Here is a 22,925-nt window from a genome sequence, read left to right as displayed (position 1 = left end):
GCTCCGCCGGAGATCTCCATCGACACCGCCACCACGCCGTCGTGCTGCCGGGATTCCGAGGAGGATCTACTACTTCCGCTGCCCGCTGGAACGGGGAGAAGGACGTCGTCATCAACACCGAACGTGTGATCGAGTACGGAGGTGCTGCCCGATCGTGGCACCGTGATCAAGATCTTCTACGCGCTTTTGCAAGCGGCAAGTGATCGTCTACCGCAGCAATAAGAGCCTACTCTTATAGGCTTTGGAAATCTTCAAGGGTTAGTCTCGTTCATCCTCTCGTTGCTCCCATCTTCTAGATTGCATCTTGCCTTGGATTGCGTTCTCGCGGTAGGAAAAATTTTGTTTTCTATGCAACGTATCCCAACAATGACACTCAGTATTGTCTTTCTTGATTTCAAGCCAGGCTCTTGAGCATTCGGTTTAAAAGAAACTACGAGTTTTATTGTTTTTATATAGGGTGTGACTATTTCTCACTCGATTGAAAACTGGTGATGTCATCAAATCTTAGTTGCAGCATTGCAACTGGTGATTACGACAAATCATGAAGTAAATCTATTTTTCTTAGTTGCAACTTCACTTATAACTCCAAATGCAACAACAAAAAACACAGTTCCAACCAAACTTACATCTCATATGCATAAATCACGATGCAATCAAACGGTATAGGATTTAATTAAGCCCAAACTTAATTCTCAGCTAGCTAAGAAGCAAATCCCTTTGATATAAGTTGTAAAAAGTTTCAATGAAAAGCCCAGCGTGAGTCCGGTCTAAAGACGAACTCCATACCGAGTCGGGAAAAGTGTGAGAGTGCAGGTGCGCTCTGCGCACCTTCACACTTTTTCACTTTCTCTTTTTTATATCTCTCAAAATATTACATTTTTTGATTTGATATTTTTGCAAGTCACTAAAAAATAACAAATGGAATGGGACAAAAATAGTTCGGAATTTTTTTGTGCAATTTCAAATTCCAAATAATTTAAAATTCAAAAACAATTCTTGAAATATATATATACATAATAAAATTCAAAATTCAAAATATTTTTCCCACGTTCCAATTGTTATGTTTAAGTGATCTGCAATTTTTTTTGTTCAAACAATGTGTGGTGTGAAAGATACACAAATGAGAAATTGTTTGAGAGGGGAACAAAAAGAATTTGCATGAATCTTGATGCAGTATACACGGTATGGATACAGATGTACACGGTATGGATACGGGTGCTCACCAAGCACCTGCTGCAAAAGTCCACTCTCGACCGAGTCCGACCAGATATACCTCCGCCTTTATATGCAGCAACCCGCCACCGCCGCCTCCTACCGCAGGGATCCGCAACCAAGTTGAAATTCAGACCCCTCGGTGACTGCACGCGTCCGATCTACATATGGCCGACGCGAAGGAGTTTCCGCTCAGTCTGAGCGCCGGCGGATCAAGCGCACCGACCGCCGGCGGCGTGGAGTACTCGCTGCAGCCATGCAACCATGCGGATGAGAGCGCGCACAGGATGAACAAGGCGCCGACGGCCGGTCTCGATGGGTGCGCCCCGAAGAGGAGGGGAGAGGAGGCGAGCGAGGAGGAACCTCGGCGGGCGGTGGACTCGCAGCTGACTGTGCTGGAAGGGGAGGTGGGGGAAGACTCGGACACCGAGGAGTTCATGGCGGGGATCAGTGCGAGCTACGCTGCGAATGTACAGAAGATGATCGCCAACAACCCGTTCATTTGGACCTCGTACGGTGTCCGTCATCCTGGTGTGGAGTTGCCCAATCCCTGTACCTCTCGTTCTGATGGTCAGAACGATGCCGCAAAGGAGGATGAAGAGCTCGTCGGCGCCGTCGTGACTCCGCCGGCGTCCGGCTGAGTCGAAGAGGCTGTCCTGGTGCGTCCAGCTGTGAGCTAAGCAATGTTAACGCATCGCGTGCCCATCTATATGTTACTCATCCACCTTAATAATGTGTATTAAGTTCGAACTCTTCTAGTACACCATCCAGTTACTTTTATTGTCCTGACAGAACGAAACGAGGTGCTGTTGTTGCTCTTGATTTGAGAAAACCTCTGCAATGCATTTCACCATGTGTGTTGTGGTATATTAAGTGAGGTCTTTGTTGTGGTTGGTTGGGATCCAATTTGTGTGTCTTCATTTGGATATGTTTCCTGTAGATGCCTTCAGTTTGTATATATGATTGGATGGCTAATCTCTAGTCGCTGCTCTTCATTAGGCCGTCATACTTTTGGAGGTCCATGGTGTAAATCACTAGCAAAGTTGTGATGTACCAGCCACCTTTTGTTCTTTTGCTTCTGGGTTGAACAAGGAAAGGGGGAGAGAAGACATGCTTGTGAAATAACAATATCATGCTTCCTTCACTTGACCTACTAGGCTACTGCCATATACTTACAACTGAATAATCTCTGCAAACTTAACCTACTACCATATATTTACAACTGAATATTTAACCAATGTGTTCATTTATTGATGATTGCTGCTATCTTTATACACACTACAACAAATATGTTTGGTTCTTTCATGCGGTCCAGAAGGAAATAGCTGAATGTTACTACCTGCACAAAAACTAAAGCTGCCACATATATACTTTGCATCAGTGCTGCCATGTTTTGAGAGTCTCATGGTGTAAATCGACCACAAATGCTGTGACAGGACAGCTAATGGAATTACCAGGCAGTCAACTCCGTCCTCACCTCTATGCTCTCTCACGCCATGTGTGCTGGGCTCCTCCCAGCTGGTGTTATTGAGGCCATTGATAAGCGACGGCGCGCCTTCCTCTGGACTGGCGAAGAATCTTGTCATGGTGGCCAGTGCAAGGTAGCCTGGGACGATGTCTGCGTCCCCAAACATCTTGGGGGTCTCGGAGTCATATCCCTCCCAGCCCAGAACTCCGCCCTTATGGCAAAATTCCTCACCAAACTTCACTCTGACACATCGGCTCCTTGGGCCTCCTGGTTCCGCCGCATGTACGGATGGCACAATTCTCGTGATCTGGGTGATCACCACTACCTCGACACCCCCATCTGGAAGGATATTGTGGCGGGGCTCCCCTCCTTTCGCTCTATCTCCAAAGTCTCTCTGGGCAACGGGGCTTCCACGGCTTTCTGGGTTGATTGTTGGCTTGGGGACCAAACCCTCCAAGAGCGTTTTCCTAACCTCTTCTCTCACTCTACCCGCCCCAACATTAACGTCGCGACCACTCTTTCCCTGGGCCTCCGCAGCTCCCTTGGACCGCGCCTCACGGCTGCCGCGGCTGATGACCTTCGAGCTTTGTCTATCGAGCTGAACTCTGTGGAGCTCCGCCCTGACGCTCCGGACACACGTGACGCTCGCCGCTCTGACAAAAAACTCTCAAACAAATGTTTCTATGTCAACTCTTTCAGGCATTTGCAGATTGATGACATGGCGCCAACGGTTTGGCGGAGTGCTGCCCCATTAAAGTGCAAGATCTTCTGCTGGCTTGCTCGGAAAAGGCGTCTGCCCACTAACGAGCGACGGTTTCGACACCACCTTTCTACCTCTGCTACCTGTCTCTCCTGCAACCTGGATGAAGATGTGGACCACCTCCTGCTCTTACGCCCCAGGCAGTCGAAATCTGGGACTACTTCCTCCAAAATTTCAACCCAAGCATGTACACGGGGTTCTCTGACTTCTGCCTCAGACGGAACTGCACCTACGAGGAATCCACCATCAACACTGCCATCGCCTGGAACATCTGGAAGCGGAGAAACGCAAGGACCTTCAATGGCGTAGTTGAAAATCTTTCACTTGTATCTCGCCGTTGTATTGAGGATATTAGGCTCTGGGCCTATAGATGCACCACCCCCTCCTCTACCTCCTTTCTTAATTCTTGGTGTAATGGGTATGATCCCCCCTGAACTCTCTAGGCTAGCTCTCTCTCTGCCCCTCTGCCCCTCTCAAGCTATGTAATGAAACCCGTTCCGCAGCTTTGATATATAATTGTTCAGGCTGGCGTAAGCCCGCCGTAGCCCAGGTCAAAAAAAAAAATTACCAGGCACGTTTTATTCTTTTGCTTCTGTGTTGAACAGGGAAAATGAGAGATGTGCATGTGGTTGTGGAATAAACATACTTCCTTCACTTAACTACTTTGCCTATGTTATCTGTTTATCAATGAATGCTGCTATATTTATCAATCAATATGTTCGGTTCCTTCTTACGGCTCATAAGGAATAACTCAATTACATCCACACATAAATTAAAATATCATCAAATGTGTAGTTTGTATTGTAACCATCATGCCTAGCTTTATAAATAACTCAAAACTACTTGAGTCTTGCAAAGTACTAAATAGCAGGGCCGTGCAACGTCGGCCATCAGTAAATCGGACCCGTGATGACCCGTGATGACCAATTTGACCCGTGATGACCAAGTTGAAATTCAGACCCTTCGGTGACTTCACGCGTCCGATTTACTGATGGCCGACGAGAAGGAGTTTCCGCTCAGTCTGAGCGCCGGCGGATCAAGCGCACCGACCGCCGGCGGCGTGAAGTACTCGCTGCAGCCATGTAACCAGGCGGGTGAGAGCCCGGACAAGAGGAAAAAGGAGCCGACGGCCGTTCTCAATGGGTGCGCCCCGAAGAGGAGGGGAGAGGAGGCGAGCGGGGCGGTGGACTCGCAGCTGACGGTGCTGGAAGGGGAGGAGGGGGATGACTCGGACTACGAGGAGTTCATGGTAGGGCTCAGGGCGAGCTTCGCTGCGGATATAGAGAAGATGATCGCCAATAGCCCGTTCCTGATGTTGACCTCTACCCCTCGTTCTGATGGTCAGAACGATGAAGAGCTCGGCGGCGCCGTCGTGACTCCGCCGGTGTCTGGCTAAGATCGCTATGCTATGTCATTACATGATTATATGTAACCCGGCCATCCGGTGCCCATCTAGTATATGTTATTCATCCACCTTGATGTACTAAGCTGCAACTCTTCTATAACCATCCAGTTATTATTATCCTGACACGACAAGGTGCTGTTGTGTTGTGCTTGATTTGGGAAATCTTGTGCAATTTATTTCACATTTTCACCATGTGTGTTGTGGTTGATTTGGATCCAATTTGTGTATCTTCATTTGGATGCTTACTGTAGATGCACTCAGTTCGTATGTATTATTGGATGGCAAATCTTAGTCGCTGCTCTTCATTAGGCTGTGATACTTTTGATGGTCCATGGTCTAAACCCGCTAGAAATGCTATGATGGAATTACTAATGCAGTTACCAGCCACGGAGCCACCTTGCGTTCTTTTGCTTCTGGGTTGAACCAGGAATGGGGGAGAGAAGACCATGCTTGTGAAATAACAATATCATGCTTCCTTCACTTGACCTACTAGGCTACTACAATATACTTACAACTGGATAATCTCTGCAAACTTAACCTACTACCATGTATTTACAACTGATAATTTACCCAATGTGTTCATTTATTGATGAATGCTGCTATGTTTATTTGCTAGAATGTTTGGTGTGAATCTAAAAACAAAAAAAAATATGTTTGCTTCTTTCATGCGGTATAGAAGGAAATAGAGTGAATAGCATAAAACCACCACATTGATGGCGAAATTTACCGTATACTACAAGTTTACGTTTGCGGGGCAAAAAACCACCACATTTTGCTCGGTTTTTTGCGGAATGCCCTAAACGCGAATTGACAGCGAATTAACAGGGAATTTGACAGGTGGATCCCATTGTCAGCGCTGAGGTGGCAATGTTGTGCAGCAGTTTGCTGATTTGGACAGAGGGCCCACGTGTCAGTCCACATAAAAAAATTCCAGAAGGCATAAAATTGGGGAGGTTATCTCCTCCCGTGAACATCGGATGCCGGCCGTCGGAGTACTCCCGCCGCCGCCCCAGTGAGAAGGACGGCGCCGGCGAGGAGATCCCCCAGCGCCGCCGGGCCCTAGCTCCACCCCCGCCGCCAGGCCCCAACTCCCACGCCACCGTGCCCCCTGCAGCACCCGCGCCGGCGCGCCACTGCCCCGACCCAGCCGCTAGCATCGCCGCCGTGTTCCGGTCTGCTCGCCGCCGCTTCCCTTGCTCGCAGTCGAGTAGCACCGCCGTGGTTGAGCAGCGCCGTCGGGCCCTTGCTCGCAGTCGAGCAGCGCCGCCACGCCCTGGATTCCGCTGTGCGAGGCGCGATGCGTGAGATGGGGTCAGGTCGCCGGCCGTCGTGCACAAGCCGCGCCGCCCCTCCCTCAACCCAGAGGAGCGCCAGTCACCGCTGGTTCCGAGAGTGCACGGGGAGGACGAGGCCACGTCTTCTACCGGGAGCGCACGACGAGCACGACGGAGGCGCTCGGGGCGCAGTGGCGGAGCAAGGGGTCGGCCCCTAGCAGGGGGCAGCAGAGGCGCTCTGCAGACTACAGGCGAGTCTTGCGCCGGCGGCGGCCGCCTCGGCGGGGAATAGAGGATCTGTGTGTTCGACTTGTCCACAACTTTTTTTTTTTGGATATTTTTGTTTCTTTATGCGGCCTGACAAGTGGGGTCCATGTCTAGATCATCAAGTTCACTAGTGTGTTGCCACCTCAGCGCTGACAATGGGACCGACCAGTCAGATTTCTTGTCAATTCGTGTTCAGTTCGCATTTAGGGCATTCCGCAAAAAACCGAGCAAAATGTGGTGGTTTTTTATCCCGCAAACGTAAACCAGTAGTATACGGTAAATTTCGCCATCAATGTGGTGGTTTTATGCTAGCTACCTGCACAAAAAACCAAAGCTGGGTGCTGCAGTCTCATGGTGTAAACCGACCACAAATGCTGTGACAGGACAGCTAATGCAATTACCAGGCCCGTTTTATTCTTTTGCTTCTTTGTTGAACAGGGAAAATAAGAGATGTGATTGTGGAATAAACATACTTCCTTCACTTAACCTACTTTGCCCATGTTATATGTGTATCGATGAATGCTGCTATATTTATCAATCAATATGTTCGGTTCCTTCTATGTCCGGTCCCTTCTCACGGTCCATAAGGAATAACTCGATTACATCCACGCATAAACTAAAATATCATCAAATGTGTAGTTTGTATCGTAACCATCATGCCTAGCTTTTATAAATAAGCCAAAACCACTTGAGTCTTGCAAAGTACTAAATAGCAGGGATCCTAATACAATACTAGTAGTGCTCTCACGATATTTGTTGTTTTGCATATATTCAATAAAGCTTGCGCTCTCTTCTTTCCACAAAAGAGTAAGTTGTAGACTGTTGTGGCAATAGCATTGGCGAGTGACCGCAATGAAGAATTGAAACTCCAGATCACTGCAATGATCTTCAGAGTTACCCTTCGGTGTGTCCAGGGAACAATCTTCCTCTTCGGGATCTCTCTTTCTTAGCACAACAATCTGGGAAATTGCTCCGCTGGACCTGTCGTTCTTCGTGTACCAAAAGTCTGATACCAGCTGCGGGGTCCAATGAAGGAGTAGCTTCATAGCATTTCCTGTTCCACAAGTTGATGTTGACTGCCAAAAGCATGAAGGAGTTGTCCCTCCATATGGATATGAATGTCTCGGTTTTCTTCAGTATATTCTGAGATTCAGAGAACAGGTGCTTCAGAAAACATGCAGCTGGTATGCGAGACCTTATCCCACGTGCTCCTCCGGATCTGAAGTTCTGTGCAGATCTGCTATACTGCTCCTTCCTTGACCTTATCGAGCTAGCAGCACACGTCATTGAGCGAGTCCATTTCCTCATCCTTGGCAACACATAGCATCTACAAGAGGTTAAGGATCTATACGTTCACGGTATCAAGCAGATGAGATATAATACTTAACAAGTGATTAGACGAGCTTGTGTTACAGAGGTTACAGATACAGTACCTTGTGTGCAACACCTTTTTGCGCTTGAATCATCCAATTCAACCTAATACCTCAACTGAAAGTCTCAGCTCTCAGCAGCTAGAGGCAAGAGGAGGGCAGAAAGCATCACACATTGAACAAGCCTGCACTAACTAGAACAATTCAGTATGACCCTTTTTGTTCTTTTGATCTTATTAAGATGTACAGCAGAAAAAAGAAAGTAACCTATAATTAAGATCAACATGTAACTTTAATCTCTACTAACCTTCTTTTTTTTCACTAGCTGCATTAGTAATTCAGTGTCTAGAACGCAGCAGAGGCCATTCCAACCTGACACTGCATGTAGCTTGTGATATCCCAGGTTCTTTTTATTGCTATAACTCACTAGAATCAATACTTGGAATTATTTTCTTCAGTAGGCTGAATGATGATGCAGGCATGTCACTTTCTGCAGTGAACTGCAGTAGCTCGTTCTCTAGAACAGCAAAAGCATCAGCAAAAGCCTGCCACGCATGATAGAAATATTGCAGTGATTAGTCTGTGAATGTCACACAAATATTTTCCATGTTCAAAGGCCAAACAGAGTAGTGCATTAGAAATAGTACTGCCCAAAGACTAAATTATCAATATGGAGATTCCCCAGTTAGAAGAATTATTGTATGAAGATAAAGACAAGCACAGAAAATGGCATTGCCACGACTCCAAAAGTTCTAGACAGTAAAAGACGGATTCAATCAGTCCAACAAAGAGAATTTCAACTAACCTTGATGCATTGGTGGATCCGAAAACAATTCCGACCCACATTGTTAGCTGGGCAAAGAGGATCATCAATGTGAATTGGATCGATGCTGCAAAATCAACAGTATGGCAAATTACCATAGGCAGAAGGTGACAGAAACAAACGACGTATCACTGATATTGACTTCTATTTCTATTACCTGTGCCCTCTTTCTCGGTTCAAATAAATTCCACTTCCTTGGATTGAAATACGCATATGGCGTGGATCAAACACATTCCTGTCATCCAGGGTGTTTGGTATCAATTAGATATGACTAATATATTGCTCCCCCCGTTCCATAATTTAAGACGTTTTGGCAAACTAAATAGTTTGCCAAAACGTCTTATTATATTATGAACCAGAGTGATGTATATTTAGATGTTCCAAAAGGGAAATCATACAAAAGGACCCTGCGGCCATTCAGGCACATTTTAGAGAGTTTTTCCACATCATGTACTTGTGTTTTCCCTTATGTGCTAAACAATAAAGTATTTATACATACTCTCTTACCCAAAAAAATACAAGAAATCCATCAAAAGGCTGCCCAGATTCTGTCAAGCACACAACAGCAGAAATGTAGCATCAGTGACAGGTTACAAAAGAAATGATGAACTTTTAATTGTTTTTCCAAGTGCTATTACTAAGTTTGAAATTCAGGCTAAATTTCTATATATAAGAGAGCTGAATAGTAAAATATAACACTCCCTCCGATCCATAATACTTGTAGCTGAATCACATGTATCTAGACACATTTTAATGTGTCTATTCGCTTGTTTCAGCGACAAGTATTATGTGTCGGAGGGAACAATATGATACAGATACGAATTTCACAAAGAAATAGGACACAAGAACTAAAGGCATAGTGTACACTCTAACTGAGGTATGCTATTAGGTACTCCACTTTCTCCCCTCCTTCTCCTTGCTCCAGGAAAAGGCGAAGAGGGCGGCGACCAGTCTTCTCCCTCCCTCCGCCGGCAAGCCTGCGGGTTCCTCGTCCCTCCGACGGCCGCTCCGGCCGCGGGAGGGATGGGGAACCCCGGTGTTCTTGATCCGGTGTGTAGATAGGGTAGATCTAGGGTTTGGCGGCGCTGGCGTTTTGGTGGCGGCGCCGTCGCGGCGACGGCGCGGCTCCATCCAATAAGATTGCTCCGGCTCCAGCCCCATCTCGGCTTCGCCGAGGAGCTCGTGAGCTATGGTTCTTGCCACCCCCCGATGGCAAGAGTACGCTGCCTTGTAGCTGTCGGCGAGGAGGTGGCGGCGGCAGCTTTGTGGGCTTTTTGTTCTCTGGCTTCGACCCCGTCCCGATGGCGTACCCTCCTGCGCCGTCGCGAAGCCTGGAGTCCCTGTTCAGGAGGGAGGATCACGGTTCGTGGTTGCTTCCGTTGGTGGCGCCCGCGACCATTCGGTGAGGATGATGGCTCGGGAGCAGGTTGGTGGCCCGATGCTGGAAGATCTGTCGTTCTCACCCGATTTGATCGGTGTGGAGCGGCGGATTTGGGATCCGTTCTGCAGCATGGGGATGAGCCCCGGTCGATGCGCGACAGCGGAATTCTTCGCTCCTCTCTGCGAGGAGCTTCCCGTGCGACCCACAAAGCCAACGTTGGCGAGGTGCTGGCTCGGATCCGGCGATGGAGGAAGAAGATGGTGTTTGCAGGGACCTCTAGGCCCTTTTGTGTATTTTTCTTTTGTTGGGGGTTTTTTCTGCAAATGTTCTCGGTCCTGTGTCCTCTAGTTTCTTCTAGATTCCGCGTGAGTTGTACTGGGTTTGTTTAATATATGTTTCGTGGTTTCTCTCAAAAAAAAAAAAACTGAGCTATGCTATTTAGGATGTGCAACTTACTTGGTTTATAGGCCGACCTAGATGATGTTCATGCTGAAGAAAACGAGTGATTAACAACACCTACAAAGCATATTAAAGATTATGTTCCTCAAGAGTCCAGATACCAATTTTGACGAAGAAAATACTGAATCAGCTCAAATGTCATCAATCAATATAATATGCTATCACAAAAAGGAAGACCATGTGGTAAAGCTTCAACTAGATTATCCAAAGCTAGAAAAATATAAGTGAACAGAGTTAGCTGGGAATTGCACTTGGTCTGCTGTTAGACATACATTACCAATCACTATGAGTACATATTATCTGATTGAAAAAAAAAACTCTGATTGAAAGGCTTAATCCAGACAAATCAACCAAAACATCAAAATTATAGAACTTTCAATGGTGACCAACCTAATAAACTTGAGAAAGTTCCCTATCAAATTATAGAGAGAAATTTAGTCATTATTATCTCAGAACTCAGAAGCAATGATCTAAAGAGTAAGTAGGCAAACATAAGCTTACAGGCTCACTCGTGAATAATGAAGTTATCACGGAAACACAAACTTTAATAGCCATAAAACACCACCAAAGTAAACACATGAGTATTATGAGAATCCACATACCAAGCAATAAGAGCTTAGACCACCCGAATATGGGTGGTCTAAGCTCCGGTCAGCCAAAAATTTCTTCAGAATTAAGGCAAGGGGTAAAGCCGCGGGAAATTGCTGAGTCAGCTCACGAACCTGTAGCAACATAAGGAAGAAACCGAATTAATAGACTGGGTAAACTTGGATCTCTATTCTAGTGCTGAAAATTTCTTATTCATGACACCGAGCATAATTTCGTGGGCGTCAAAACATGTGACAGTGCCATGTCTAGTTAGATATGGCTAGACCTCCAAGCAGCTAGCTAGCTGCCCATTCATGTCTGGCTTGCACTTGAGAAAAAAAAATGTCACCTATCAAACACTTCTCTTGCATCTTTTTTCTTAGTTGAGCAATGATCATCACAGCATTAAAAAGCAGAAATCAAGTAACGTCATTATCTCATCCTTAGGATCATTTGAGGCAACATGTATATAAGCAGAGCAACAAGCTGAAAATAACTGCTGCTTTTATGGGAAAACAGTACTACTCTTGAACATGTGACAGCTGAACTGACAGGAACCAATAGCATGATGATAATTCAAACTGTGTATGGTTACACGATGTCATTTAAGGCATACGATATGAATTAATATCATGCTTCTTTACACATAGATTATTGCAATACTAAAAAGCGAAACAGAGAATTACACAGGAGTCGCTAAAACAGATATGTAAGCCAGTAATTTATGCATACAAGACAGGTATCAAATAAGGTCCAAATTACCTATATCAATTAAACATTTCACGTTATATTATATGCGTATTTAAATTCCATGCTCATGACTAACAGTTCACAATAATTTATACATAAATGCATTTTAGTTTTCTGTTACAATAAATTGAAGATAATTATACAAGACTACCAAACTTGTGATAAGAGATCTCAAAAACGAAATAAGTAATGGAAGAAAAGAGGAAATTATTGTATTCAAATATTCAGATTGATAGTAGCCTTTTGATTTACCAACTCAGTAGTCTGGAGTCCTGTGTGAGATGGCGATTTAAAACTTATATCAAGACGAATTGACTGTGCAACGTCACAATCATCCTTATGCATTTTTGAGGACATAAGCGTGTTGCTGCCTTCTGAACTAGAGTTATCAGAACGAGGCGGGCTTCCTTGCTCTCCAAGCATGTTGACTGGATTTTCTTGTGAGCTATCCAGAACAGAAGGGTACTCACTAGACATATTTATGTCACAAGGTACTTGTGCTACAAGCATGATCACAGGTATCTGCAAATTTATTGATAAGAGGTTGAGGTAAATAGAAACTAGCTGACGAACTAGCAAATGAAAGGTGCTTATAACTTACTGCTGTGTTTTCAATCGTTTTAAGGGAATCACTCCTAACCCAGTCCTGGTTTCCAAGACACCTTGCCGCATGCTAAAGAGAAACAAAAAAAAAAAGACCTGTGAAGATCAGCTCAATGTTTTTTTCCTTTGGGCACAAAAGATATCAAGATGTTGCATCCCAAGCAAGCATGCATGTGCAGTTATGCACATAGCCTAGTCAGAGAACTAGTGATAAGCAAACAGCTAAGTGCCAAAGGTCGGTACTCAGTAGTCGGCACGTTACCATGCCTCACAAAGATAGACAACAATTACACAACTTAAAGATAAACTTATCTAAGCATGTCAGCCACGACTCACAAGGCATATAACAAAAGATCGAAACGATTTAATGTTACATTTATTTCCTAGCATAATTCTAACAAGAAATGTTGTTGAATGCTATGTTGTGTCAACTTTGGTGAAACTATGGAAGGAATGCAATTTAAGACAAAAACACGCAGATGCAATCAACCATTAACATCTCAATATGTGTCTGATATTAGCACATTCACCTATTACATAATCCAGGCAGAAGACCTACTAGCCAGAGTGCATTACCTGGAGGCATGTTTCCTTTATGCCATTACGGCCTTCCAAAATTCCAGCTTCTTTGATAGGTTCCTGGAAACAGTTACGGCTTAGTTTTCATGATAGCAGAAATACAACTGCATTTGAGCTACCATGTTGAAAGTCATTGATAGTCATGCAACTCACCAGATTTCGAACTGGGGGAAGAGAAACCACAAGATCTACATCACTAGTTGGAAGAGCCAAACCAGTGGCATTCGAGCCAAATAGATTTGTACGTGAGCGAGGCCAGAGAACTTGTAGGCATCGTGTGACTCTTTTGACAGCCCAGTTTATATAGGGCTTTGTCACCAGATTCCCAGCAGCAACCTTACAAGGATTACGACTAGAATCAACATCTATCAAGGGAGGAATTTTACAGTAATAAAGTAAGGCAACATAGTAAGTATTAATGATCCCATAGGGCACATTCATGAAGGTTGTGATGCAAAAGGCAGGAGATAAAGGAGAATACCTGCTTGCAGAATTGATCGATCTCTTCATGTAGAGCATTGTGCATCAAACAGAGTGACGCCTTGTGAGATGAACCATTTGACATATCAGGTGGTTGCAAAGGAACTGCAACATCTGGCTGCAAAAACATATGTCAGGAAGGTGCAAACACTGCATAAGCAATACTTATCAAAATAGAAGGTGATTACTTCCTTACATGTTGATCATGAGAAAGGTGTGAAATCTTAACAAGGTGGTCCTGCAAAACAGTATCCTCAATTGATTGCACTAGTGTGCCAGTAGTAGTGCCTTTATTCACCCATGCAGGCCAAACAACTTCAGGACCATCCAAGCAATACTGGGCCCTATTGAATATTTTATCATCCGGAAACAAACTTCGCATCCCCCAATGCCTTGGACTTGAGCTGCCAGATCTAACAATTGGGAATCCACGTTTTCTTGACTCTCCAACAGGAGAAGGAGGGGGTGGCCGAGGCACGCGAGGAACACTAAGTACCACTGGTGATGGAGGTCTTCTTACAAGAGGTATATCTCTCCTGGCCGAAGACACACATGGGCTCCTGTGATCATGACCACCCCTAAAGTCAGATCTTGATAACCTTCGTGATATATTAGGAACAACAATTGGCCTCAACATTGCATATGGTAATGTATCTCCTTTTACTATTTCAGTGGCACAAGATGGACTCTTTGCAGCCGAAGTAGTCTTATCTTCGGGACTGTCTTGAGTGGAAGATGGAGAATGCAAAGTTTCATTATTGTTGTCAGTCCCTGCCCTTGCGTGACAAACAGGCTGAGGGGAAGGATCGGAAGTTTCATTTTGGGAACAGAATGGAGTGGATGGTGGTGATGATGCACCATTCGCACTATATGTTGATGGAATCCCAACAGCTAGATCGTCGACAACTCGGCTAACATCTGCCTCATGCCAAGCCCAAGCACTGTCATCTGAACTAAGAGATGGTGGCCTCGAAAAGCCTGTTCCGGCAAGTTCTGCAGGACTCCAATACATCACGCCTCCACCAAAATATTGATTAATATCTCTTCCAGAAACTGCATGGCCATCTGATTCTTCTTCGGAACACCAATAGCTTTCAGCATCATCGCCAACATCAGATGCGTTTCTTGGGTCACTATCACCAAAATATTTCCTATCTTTTTCACTACAAATGCCACCTCTTTGCATTAGTTGAGCAGGAAACCCAGGCCAGGCAGAAGACTGCATATGTGGAGCAAACACTGGATCATAACTTAATGCAGCATTCTGAGTCAATTTACCATAACCTCTGAAAACCGGAGGCCAATCAAAACTTAGGGGCATTGACAGAGAGGATAACATTGGATTGCACCCAGCTTCAATAGGTGAGCTTCTCACCTGATGATGGTTGGCAGGTAGGAAAGGCTGGTCAAATTGAGTAGGCCATCTGTAACCAACGTCAAGATGCAACCTGTCTGCTGCAGCAGGACGCTGTTGCATTTCAGGAGATACAAAGTGAGGTGCTACACTAGGCCACTCGTATGATGTTCCTCCCAGTAGGTTCCTGTTGAATGCATAATATTCACTTCCGCCGTTCTTCATTACTGTGCCATTGTCACTTAGAGCACTTTGGAGAATGTTTGCAGGAATGACTGATGGTAAAAGTTTATCGGTTTTCACTACAGAGTTATGATCCACGTGTTTCTCGTATCCGGCAGCAACACCAGGAGCAAGTCCGTGCAGAACTCCCTGTGTTATATCACAGCCAGCCTTATCCTGTGCAGTTCTTACCAAGGAGTCAGCAGAGTTTCTGCATGGATTACCTGGTAAGACATTATCACTTCTGGAAGGTGAACACAAAGGTCGTTGGACCATGGATTCATTTAGACTAGTACATGATCCCCCTTGCTCATTCATGCTGAAGTTATCAGGTTTTTGTGCACTCTGACAATGCTCTGTACTTATTGATGAGACAACTATAGAAGAACCTAAGGTATCTTCCAGTTTTTTGCTGCTTCTGACGCCTTTTTCTTCAGTTCCACCATAGGTACTTGAAGAATTAGAGCAATCAGCTGCTTGAGGATTGTCATTACTGGAAGGCTTCACATGAGATGGGACACGAGGTGGAGACATGGCTTCTGCAGAAACATGAACACCGCCTGCTTTCAATTTGCCAGGTGCAGGGTTCCCAGTTCTCATCAGATCAGAGAGTTTAGCTTTCCCTTTACGTTTGTTTTTCTTTTTGTTACATTGATTATTGCAGTCACCTAACCTGATAGCTTGGTCCTAATAAATAGAGTATATCACTCGTAAGCCGACATAACAAACAAGACATAGGATTGTGCAAAACTATGCTTACCACCACTGGCGTTGGTGCAATTTCCTTGCAAGGAGTTTCTTCAGAAGCAGGTCCGATAGTAGCGCCTCGAACAGATGGTGTACGCTGGTTCGACTTAGGCACAACCCTAGAATTTCGGCTTTCTGTGCTACTGCTTCCATTGTCCTGGAAAGAAGTCCTTGAGTCAGACTAGCTAACTTGCTCGGTGAAGTATAGAGCCCTGTACCTAAAACAAAACTAGAGGAAGCAGATCATGATTAACTATACCTTGGATGTCTTTGAAGAAGCTACTAGCTTTTTCGAGCTACTAGTTTTCTTCTTTCCTTTCCGAGAACTTCCACTTGTCTTTTCAACATCTTTCTTTTTGGGGGTATTTGATGCTCCGTCCCCAATGAGTTCATAATTTATACTTTCCGTCGACACCACCATGAGAAGTTTTCTTAATCTCATGAGTATAAGGTCAGCAACAGTGCCAGCTGACATTAATGAAGTGAGAAAGATTGCATCATCAGCACAGTAAGTAATTTTGCTCTTTAAACACACTATCTCCTGAAGCAGTAGCAATCTTTTTAATACTTTAGCAAAAGCAGGCTTCTTTTTACAAGACAGGATGCTTGCAACATCGGTGCAACCAGATTGATTCTTTCTGAAAAAAGACTGCCGTGTACTTCCATACAAACTGTCTGCACCAAATGATCCAGATTCACCTATGCATAAACAGGATGTGCCGCTAGAAGCAACGTCTGGTCCTCCACCAATCTCATTAGCCTGCAAACTTGAGTTATTAGTATGTGACTTAGATGTGCTTGAGGCATAGCAAGTTTCTCAGATTAACGGCACACTATAGAACCAACTTTAATGATTTTCTTCCTAAACATTAGCAGTATGTAAAACAAGACGGTATGGGGTCGCAAAGAGCTCAATATTTGTGCAGGTGTCAGCACGGCAGGAGAACCTCAGCAACTAACATATTCAGCATAACAATTTCTTCTGTCGGTAGTTTTCACATAAGCTAGAGATCAATTGTGGGCATGAATTCACTCTTTTCGTTAAATAATACAACATAATATTGAAATCCACCCTCCATTAGACATACAGGGCTTCCCTAACAGAATGCTACACAATTCAATCATGTACCCTAAAATCATAACATAATCTTGAAATCATCCTCCACTAGATGTAGGAGGCTTCCCTAACAGAATGCTACAAAACTAAATCCTGTACCCATGAGTAGCACCTTTGTTCTGTTCAAATATTTTCTGGGAGGTCTTTTTTTAAGTTTACTACATTTAGTTACTCATCTTTACTTAAAACTGAATCTATGTTCGCATTAGTTAACACTGATGGGAGAAAAGTCAACCACCGGCAGTCCGCCACTCTCTTACCCAGGAACGCTACATAGTTATGAAACAGCATTTGGCTTTGGAAAACAAAAATCATATTTATTTAACTCACTTATACATCCTAATTAGATCACACAAAATTTTCAAAACTTACTCATGTAAAATGAAAAGTAAATGTGTTACTGTCGAAGTTCAGTTTTCACTTATCCAAACACCATGCCAAAGAAGCTAACAGATAAAAATGCAGCATTGTTCTGAAACATTTTCACTTTGCATATACAGACTAGTCTGAAATCAAATGCATACACCTGAGACATGCGGTGGCCATAGCAATCCACAGCCACAAACAGAAATGATTTCAAAAATGCAGAGATTACCAGCGCTATGGCGCTCTTGCCGAAGAAGGCTCCTGTGATCCTTGCTCTGACCCGCGGCTCGAGCCTCATCCACCAGTCCACATACCCCTTCTCCCTCCAGAAGGCAGTCGACGCCAGCCCAGCTTTCTCCTTCACGCCCTTCCCAACCCTGGCCGCCTTCTTCCCGGCCGCCACGGCCGTGGCCCACGACATCCTTAGCGCGATCTCCACCCAGTTGGCGACGAACTCCTCGATGACGTAGTAGCCCTTGGCCTTGAGCCAGGGCAGCTCGGGGAAGTCCTCGGCCGCCAACGCGGCGAGGTCGACCTCGGCGTCGGCGCTGCGGAGGAAGCTCCCGCCGGAGATCTCGTCCATGGCGGCGACGAAGGCGTCGAGGTCGGCCAGGAGGGGCTCGGCGAGCGTGATCGCGTCGGGGCGCGGCGAGGCGGGGGAGGAGGCGAAGAGGAGGGCGCGGGAGAAGAGGAGCTCGTGCGCGCGGGAGGCGGCGGCGGCGCGGGCGGGGAGGCCGCGGGAGAGGCGCGAGAGCACGGTGGGGGCCTCGGCGGGGGAGGGGGAGGCGAGGACGAAGAAGGAGGAGTGGCCGCGGAGGCGCAGGCGGTCGAGCATGGAGAGGAGCGCGCCGGCGGCGGCCGGGGAGAGGAGGGAGGTGGTGGCGGCGGCGCGGGACGGCTGCGGGAGGGTGGCGAGCCAGCGCAGGATCGCGGCGCGCGGGGAGGGGGAGGAGGAGGTGGAGGGGCTAGGGTTTGATGCGTGGTAGAGGGAGAGGTGGGCGGTGAGGGCGTCGACGAGCTGCTGCGTGGTGCGCGGCATGGCGGAGGCGGAGGCGGAGGCGGACGCCATGGTCGCGGTGGCTGGTCGGAATTCGGAGATGTGGAGGAACCACCACACCGCCTATGAATGCGCCTCGATTCTTGTTTCCATTTTATTTTGCAGAGAGGTGTAGCTATGTTTTGTCCCTTTTTTGGTCTTTAGATTTGCTTTACCAAATATATGACGAGCTAGAGTTTTAATTATGATTCCATTCTCATTTGTCCATGAATTGGACAATATTATGGGGGCTATTTGATTCAAGGGTTCTTCCCTATTAAAAGTTTGAAGGATAAATCCTTACCAAATTTTTCTGTAGTGGTTGTTTAATTTCTTGAATCACAATGAAATGTTTTCTAAGGGCATGTACAACGGATCAATTTCCTTGACCATCACGTCTATCTATACCGGGTTACCATGGAAGTTCTAATTGGTCCTTAGCAGCAGTAAATTAGTGGAGTGGTGATGCAAGCTAAACTTATTATTGATAAATATAATGACCGATCGAACTTTATCTTTTATTGGTATCTTGGGAGGACGACAGATTGGAAAACTCACAATTACGTTTCAGAATTCTAAGATTTTTTTGGAACTTTTTAAAACTTAAAACTATGCTTTTCGAATTTTACAAAAAAAATGGCTACATGTAGCTCGGCCTCCATTTATCCACGAGAGCTTAGCATTTTTTTATAACTTCCATGAATCACGTGACAGTTGCAGCCCATGGACTCTTGCACATTGCACAAGGGTGATTTTCCTACCTATTTTCCCCCTAATGTATCCCCATTTCCATGCCCTAAATAATTATTTATACTACATTATATATGAAATCTAATGTTTACCCAAAGCTCTTGGTAATAATCTTGCTTTTTGATAAAATCAAACAAATCTTGGTTTATATAAAATCTTATAAGATTGAAATGGACATGACATTATAATCTTCTGCTTGCCATATTCAAGTATTTTAAAATCCTATGAATCAAAGGGGTTCCCAAACAAGTTGGGTAGGCTAGAGGTGAAACCTATAAGATCTCGTGACCAACTCATAGTTCTGGCACATGGATAGCAAGCTTCCACGCGGCTCTGTCCATGGCTAGTTCTTTGGTGATACTCCAGTCATCCAGACTCTCTTTACGGACTTTACGGACTTCTCTCATGTCAAGTTTTCTCTACCCCATCCTCTCTTGACATTATCAGCATGTTTAGTCGTCCACTATGCACTGGAGCTTCTGAAGGCCTGCGCTAAATATGCCCAAACCATCTTAGACGATGTTGGATAATCTTCTCTGCGATCGGTGCTACCACAACTCTATCTCGTATATCATTATTCCGGACTCGGTCCATCCTCGTGTGGCCACACATCCATCTCAACATGCGCATCTCCGTCACACCTAAATGTTGAACATGTCGCCTTTTAGTCGGCCAACACTCAGCGCCATACAACAATGCGGGTCGAACCGCCTTCCTATAGAACTTGCCTTTTAGCTTTTGTGGCACTCTCTTATCACAAAGAATGTCAGAAGCTTGGCGCCACTTCATTCATCCGGCTTTGATCCGGTGGTTCATGTCTTCATCAATATCCCCATCCGTGTGCAGGATTGATCCCAAGTATCGAAAGGTATCCTTCTGAGGCACCACCTGCCCATCCAGGCTAACCTCCTCTAACTCATGCCTAGTAATACTAAAACCGCACATCATGTACTCAGTTTTATTTCTACTAAGTCTAAAACCTTTCGATTCCAAGGTTTGTCTTCATAGTTCTAACTTACTATTGACCCCCGTTCGACTATCATCGATTAGGACCACATCATCCGCAAAGAGCATACACCATGGGATATCTCCTTGTATATCCCTTGTGACCTCATCCATCACCAAATAAAATAGATAAGGGCTCAAAGCTGATCTCTAGTGTAGTCCTATTTTAATCGGGGAGTTATCGGTATCGCCATCCCTTGTTCGAGCACTTGTCACAACATTATCGTACATGTTCTTGATGAGGGTAATGTACTTTGCTGGGACTTTGTGTTTCTCCAAGCCCCACCACATCACGTGTCGCGGTATCTCATAGGCCTTCTCCAAGTCAATGAACACCATATTCAGGTTTTTCTTTTGCTCCTTCTATCTCTCTATGAGTTGTCGTACGAAGAAGATGGCTTCCATGGTCGACCTCCCAGGCATGAAACCAAACTGGTTTTTGTCACGCTTGTCAATTGTCTTAAACGGTGCTCATGTCAAAACCTCGACATGTCCTTCATGTCAATAGATACGAGAGGAAATATAATCCTGAAAACGCCAGAGGCATGATATATGGAGACACATGCATTCCTGATGGCATCCAGGACACCTCAAGGATATCTTCGATCATCACTGTACTAGATGGCTATGGCAGGAGTCGGCGTTATGGGCGCGGCAATAGCAGGAAGAGAGGTACCACCGCAACCTGAAAGTGCTCCGCGCCGAAACAGCCCAAGACAAAATAGTCCCCGATGAACTGTGGCAACAACTCGAGATGCTCCAAGAGAAGGCGACGCGAGGAATACATTAGTTCAAGCCCGAGTCGACAGAGCATGCGAGGAAAGAGGTCGAGAAAACAGAACCCGTGAAAGTCGTCAGACAGCGGAAAATAGCGATGAGGACTTGTGCGGACTCCCTTGCTTTACGCGAAGGGTTCGCAAACGTGTGTGCCCAGTAGTTTCAAGCTACTTGACAATTATAAAAAGTTCGACAGGCTTCAAGATCCAGAGGATTGGTTGGTCGACTACTTGGAAACAGTAAGTACAAGAGCAACAGCCATGTAGAGCATCCATGCAATTCATAATGTTTCCCTTTGGGGCGCCTCTCTCGAACATTTTGAACAATCCAGAAGCTACAGGACATGTCTCCCTTTGGGGAATAGAATTTTCCCCTCGGGGCATCACATATGAAAAAAGACAAGCAATCAAGTCACAAATTCTGCCGGACTTTATCGTAGAGTGGATGGAACTCCAAAACACAGGACCTACAGATTTGTCGAGTACTTGGCATATGAATTTCGACGGGTCCAAACGAGTAGAAGGAGCTGGAGCAGGCGTGATACTTGTTTCACTGCAAGGTGGTAAGATCAAATACACACTACAAGAAAAGTTCAAATACACAACGTCCGAAAATCATCCACTAAGGCCCATTTTTCATCGCCTATGGGCCTAACCCGACGATATGGGTTATGTGGTCGAAACTGCGTCAGGCAAAGTCCTACCACGTTTTTTCGGTTCGTCGCGTTCGGGCGCCCTTCCGCCATGGAAAATCGGACCGTTGTAGAAGTGTTTTCGGAAGCCCGTTGACTATTGACGTCATGCAAACTAACATGTGGCAGACGCCGTTAACTGCTAGTTAACACCGTTAACCGGTTGAAACCCCGTGGTAGATGGTTGGCCCACACGAGGCCTGCCACGCCTTAAGCGGGCCGGCCCATTTAGTTTGCAGGCCGGCCCAGCTGATTTAGTTTGACCGGTCAACTATATAGCTGGGCTGGTCCATTAGGTACGTGGGTCGGGCCTAACCTCTAAGGTTGACTGGTCAAAATTTATATGGGTTGGCCCACTAAGCATGTGGGCCGGGCCGAATACCCTCATTGACCGGTCAACAGGCAAAGGGGCCGGCCCACTAGACATGTGGGGCCCACTTTCCTGTTTATCGGGCCGACCCATTAATCAACTGGGCTCCACCAAAAATCAAGTGGGTCGGCCCAAGAAGTTAGTGGGCCGGCCCAATTAGCCTGTGGGTCCCTCTTTCCTGTTATCGGGCCAGCCCATCTAGTAAGTGGGGTCCACCATAGATCAAGTGGGCTGGCCCAAAAAAATAGGTGGGGCCCACTTTCCTGTTAAAGGGACGGCCCAGTTAATATGTGGGGTCCTCCATATAGCAAGTGGGCTGGCCCAACAAGATAATGGGCCGGCCCAATAAGCAGGTGGGCCTACTTTCCTGTAACCGATCCGGCCCAATTAGTAAGTGGGGTCCACCATAAAGAAAGTGGGCTGGCCCAATAGGTTGGCGTGCCGGCCCAATAAACATGTGAGGCCCACTTTCCTACTAACGGGCTAGCCCAGGTAGTAAGTGGGGTCCACCATAAAAGCAATTGGGCTGGCCCAACAAGTTAGTGGGCTGGCCCAATAAGCTTGTGGGGCCCACTTTCCTGCTAACGGGCTGGCCCAGTTAGTGTGTGGGGTCCACCTTAAAGCAAGTGGGCTGACCCAATAAGTAAGTGGGCCAACCCGTTTAGTTGTTGTTCTATGTCGGCCTGTTAGGCGCTTTAGGATTTTGTGGGTCGGCCCATATGTGATTTCGCTTAATTAATTGGGCTGTTGAAGGGAAGGGAATTTGTGATTTAGATTGCGCCGCACATAGAAAGATACTGAGAATATTTACGCAGCACATGATTTCTGTCGGATAGCCTCACTTACCACAAGCACCATAGAAAGAATGCGCGAAAGAACTATAGAAACTAACTAAATATTACATCAGCTGCAAGGCTTTAAAAAAATATTACAGAACCCAGAGAAATTGAATGGTAATTAAACCTAGCAATACAATGAAGCGATTCGGCAATCTTTTAAGTTGACCGTGCACCACCTATATTTGAAACAAAGACATTACAATTTAAGACAGCAACAATGGAAAGACAAAGA

At 45.7% G+C, this 22,925-nt stretch overlaps 1 protein-coding gene across 4 annotated transcripts; it reads right to left on the bottom strand.

Annotated features, from left to right (window-relative positions):
* Positions 1–6,916: 6,916 nt before the first annotated feature.
* Positions 6,917–18,321, bottom strand: LOC127312005 (uncharacterized). 4 transcript variants are annotated; one of them, XM_051342485.2, is made up of 18 exons: positions 17,455–18,320; positions 16,002–16,502; positions 15,756–15,899; positions 13,616–15,682; positions 13,421–13,537; positions 13,093–13,275; positions 12,937–12,999; positions 12,359–12,430; positions 12,010–12,279; positions 11,022–11,141; positions 10,417–10,476; positions 9,087–9,127; positions 8,737–8,814; positions 8,562–8,646; positions 8,064–8,301; positions 7,820–7,941; positions 7,648–7,713; positions 6,917–7,529 (listed from the first exon to the last, which is right to left on the bottom strand). In XM_051342485.2, the coding sequence occupies exons 1-15, from the start codon at positions 18,292–18,294 to the stop codon at positions 8,173–8,175; spliced, it is 4,770 nt and encodes a 1,589-aa protein (XP_051198445.1). In that variant the 5' UTR covers positions 18,295–18,320; the 3' UTR covers positions 6,917–7,529; positions 7,648–7,713; positions 7,820–7,941; positions 8,064–8,172. The 4 variants fall into 4 exon arrangements, with proteins under 4 accessions (XP_051198445.1, XP_051198443.1, XP_051198444.1 ...); XM_051342483.2 differs by having other exon boundaries at positions 6,917–7,713; positions 7,820–7,950; positions 17,455–18,321; XM_051342484.2 differs by having other exon boundaries at positions 6,917–7,713; positions 7,820–7,897; positions 17,455–18,321.
* Between the last annotated feature and the right edge of the window lie 4,604 nt (positions 18,322–22,925).

The sequence above is a fragment of the Lolium perenne genome, chromosome 7 (genome assembly GCF_019359855.2).
Source record: "Lolium perenne isolate Kyuss_39 chromosome 7, Kyuss_2.0, whole genome shotgun sequence".
NCBI classification, from domain to species: domain Eukaryota; kingdom Viridiplantae; phylum Streptophyta; class Magnoliopsida; order Poales; family Poaceae; genus Lolium; species Lolium perenne.
The sequence above is the reverse complement of the archived record's forward strand: the minus strand, read 5'-3'. Positions and strand labels throughout refer to the sequence as shown.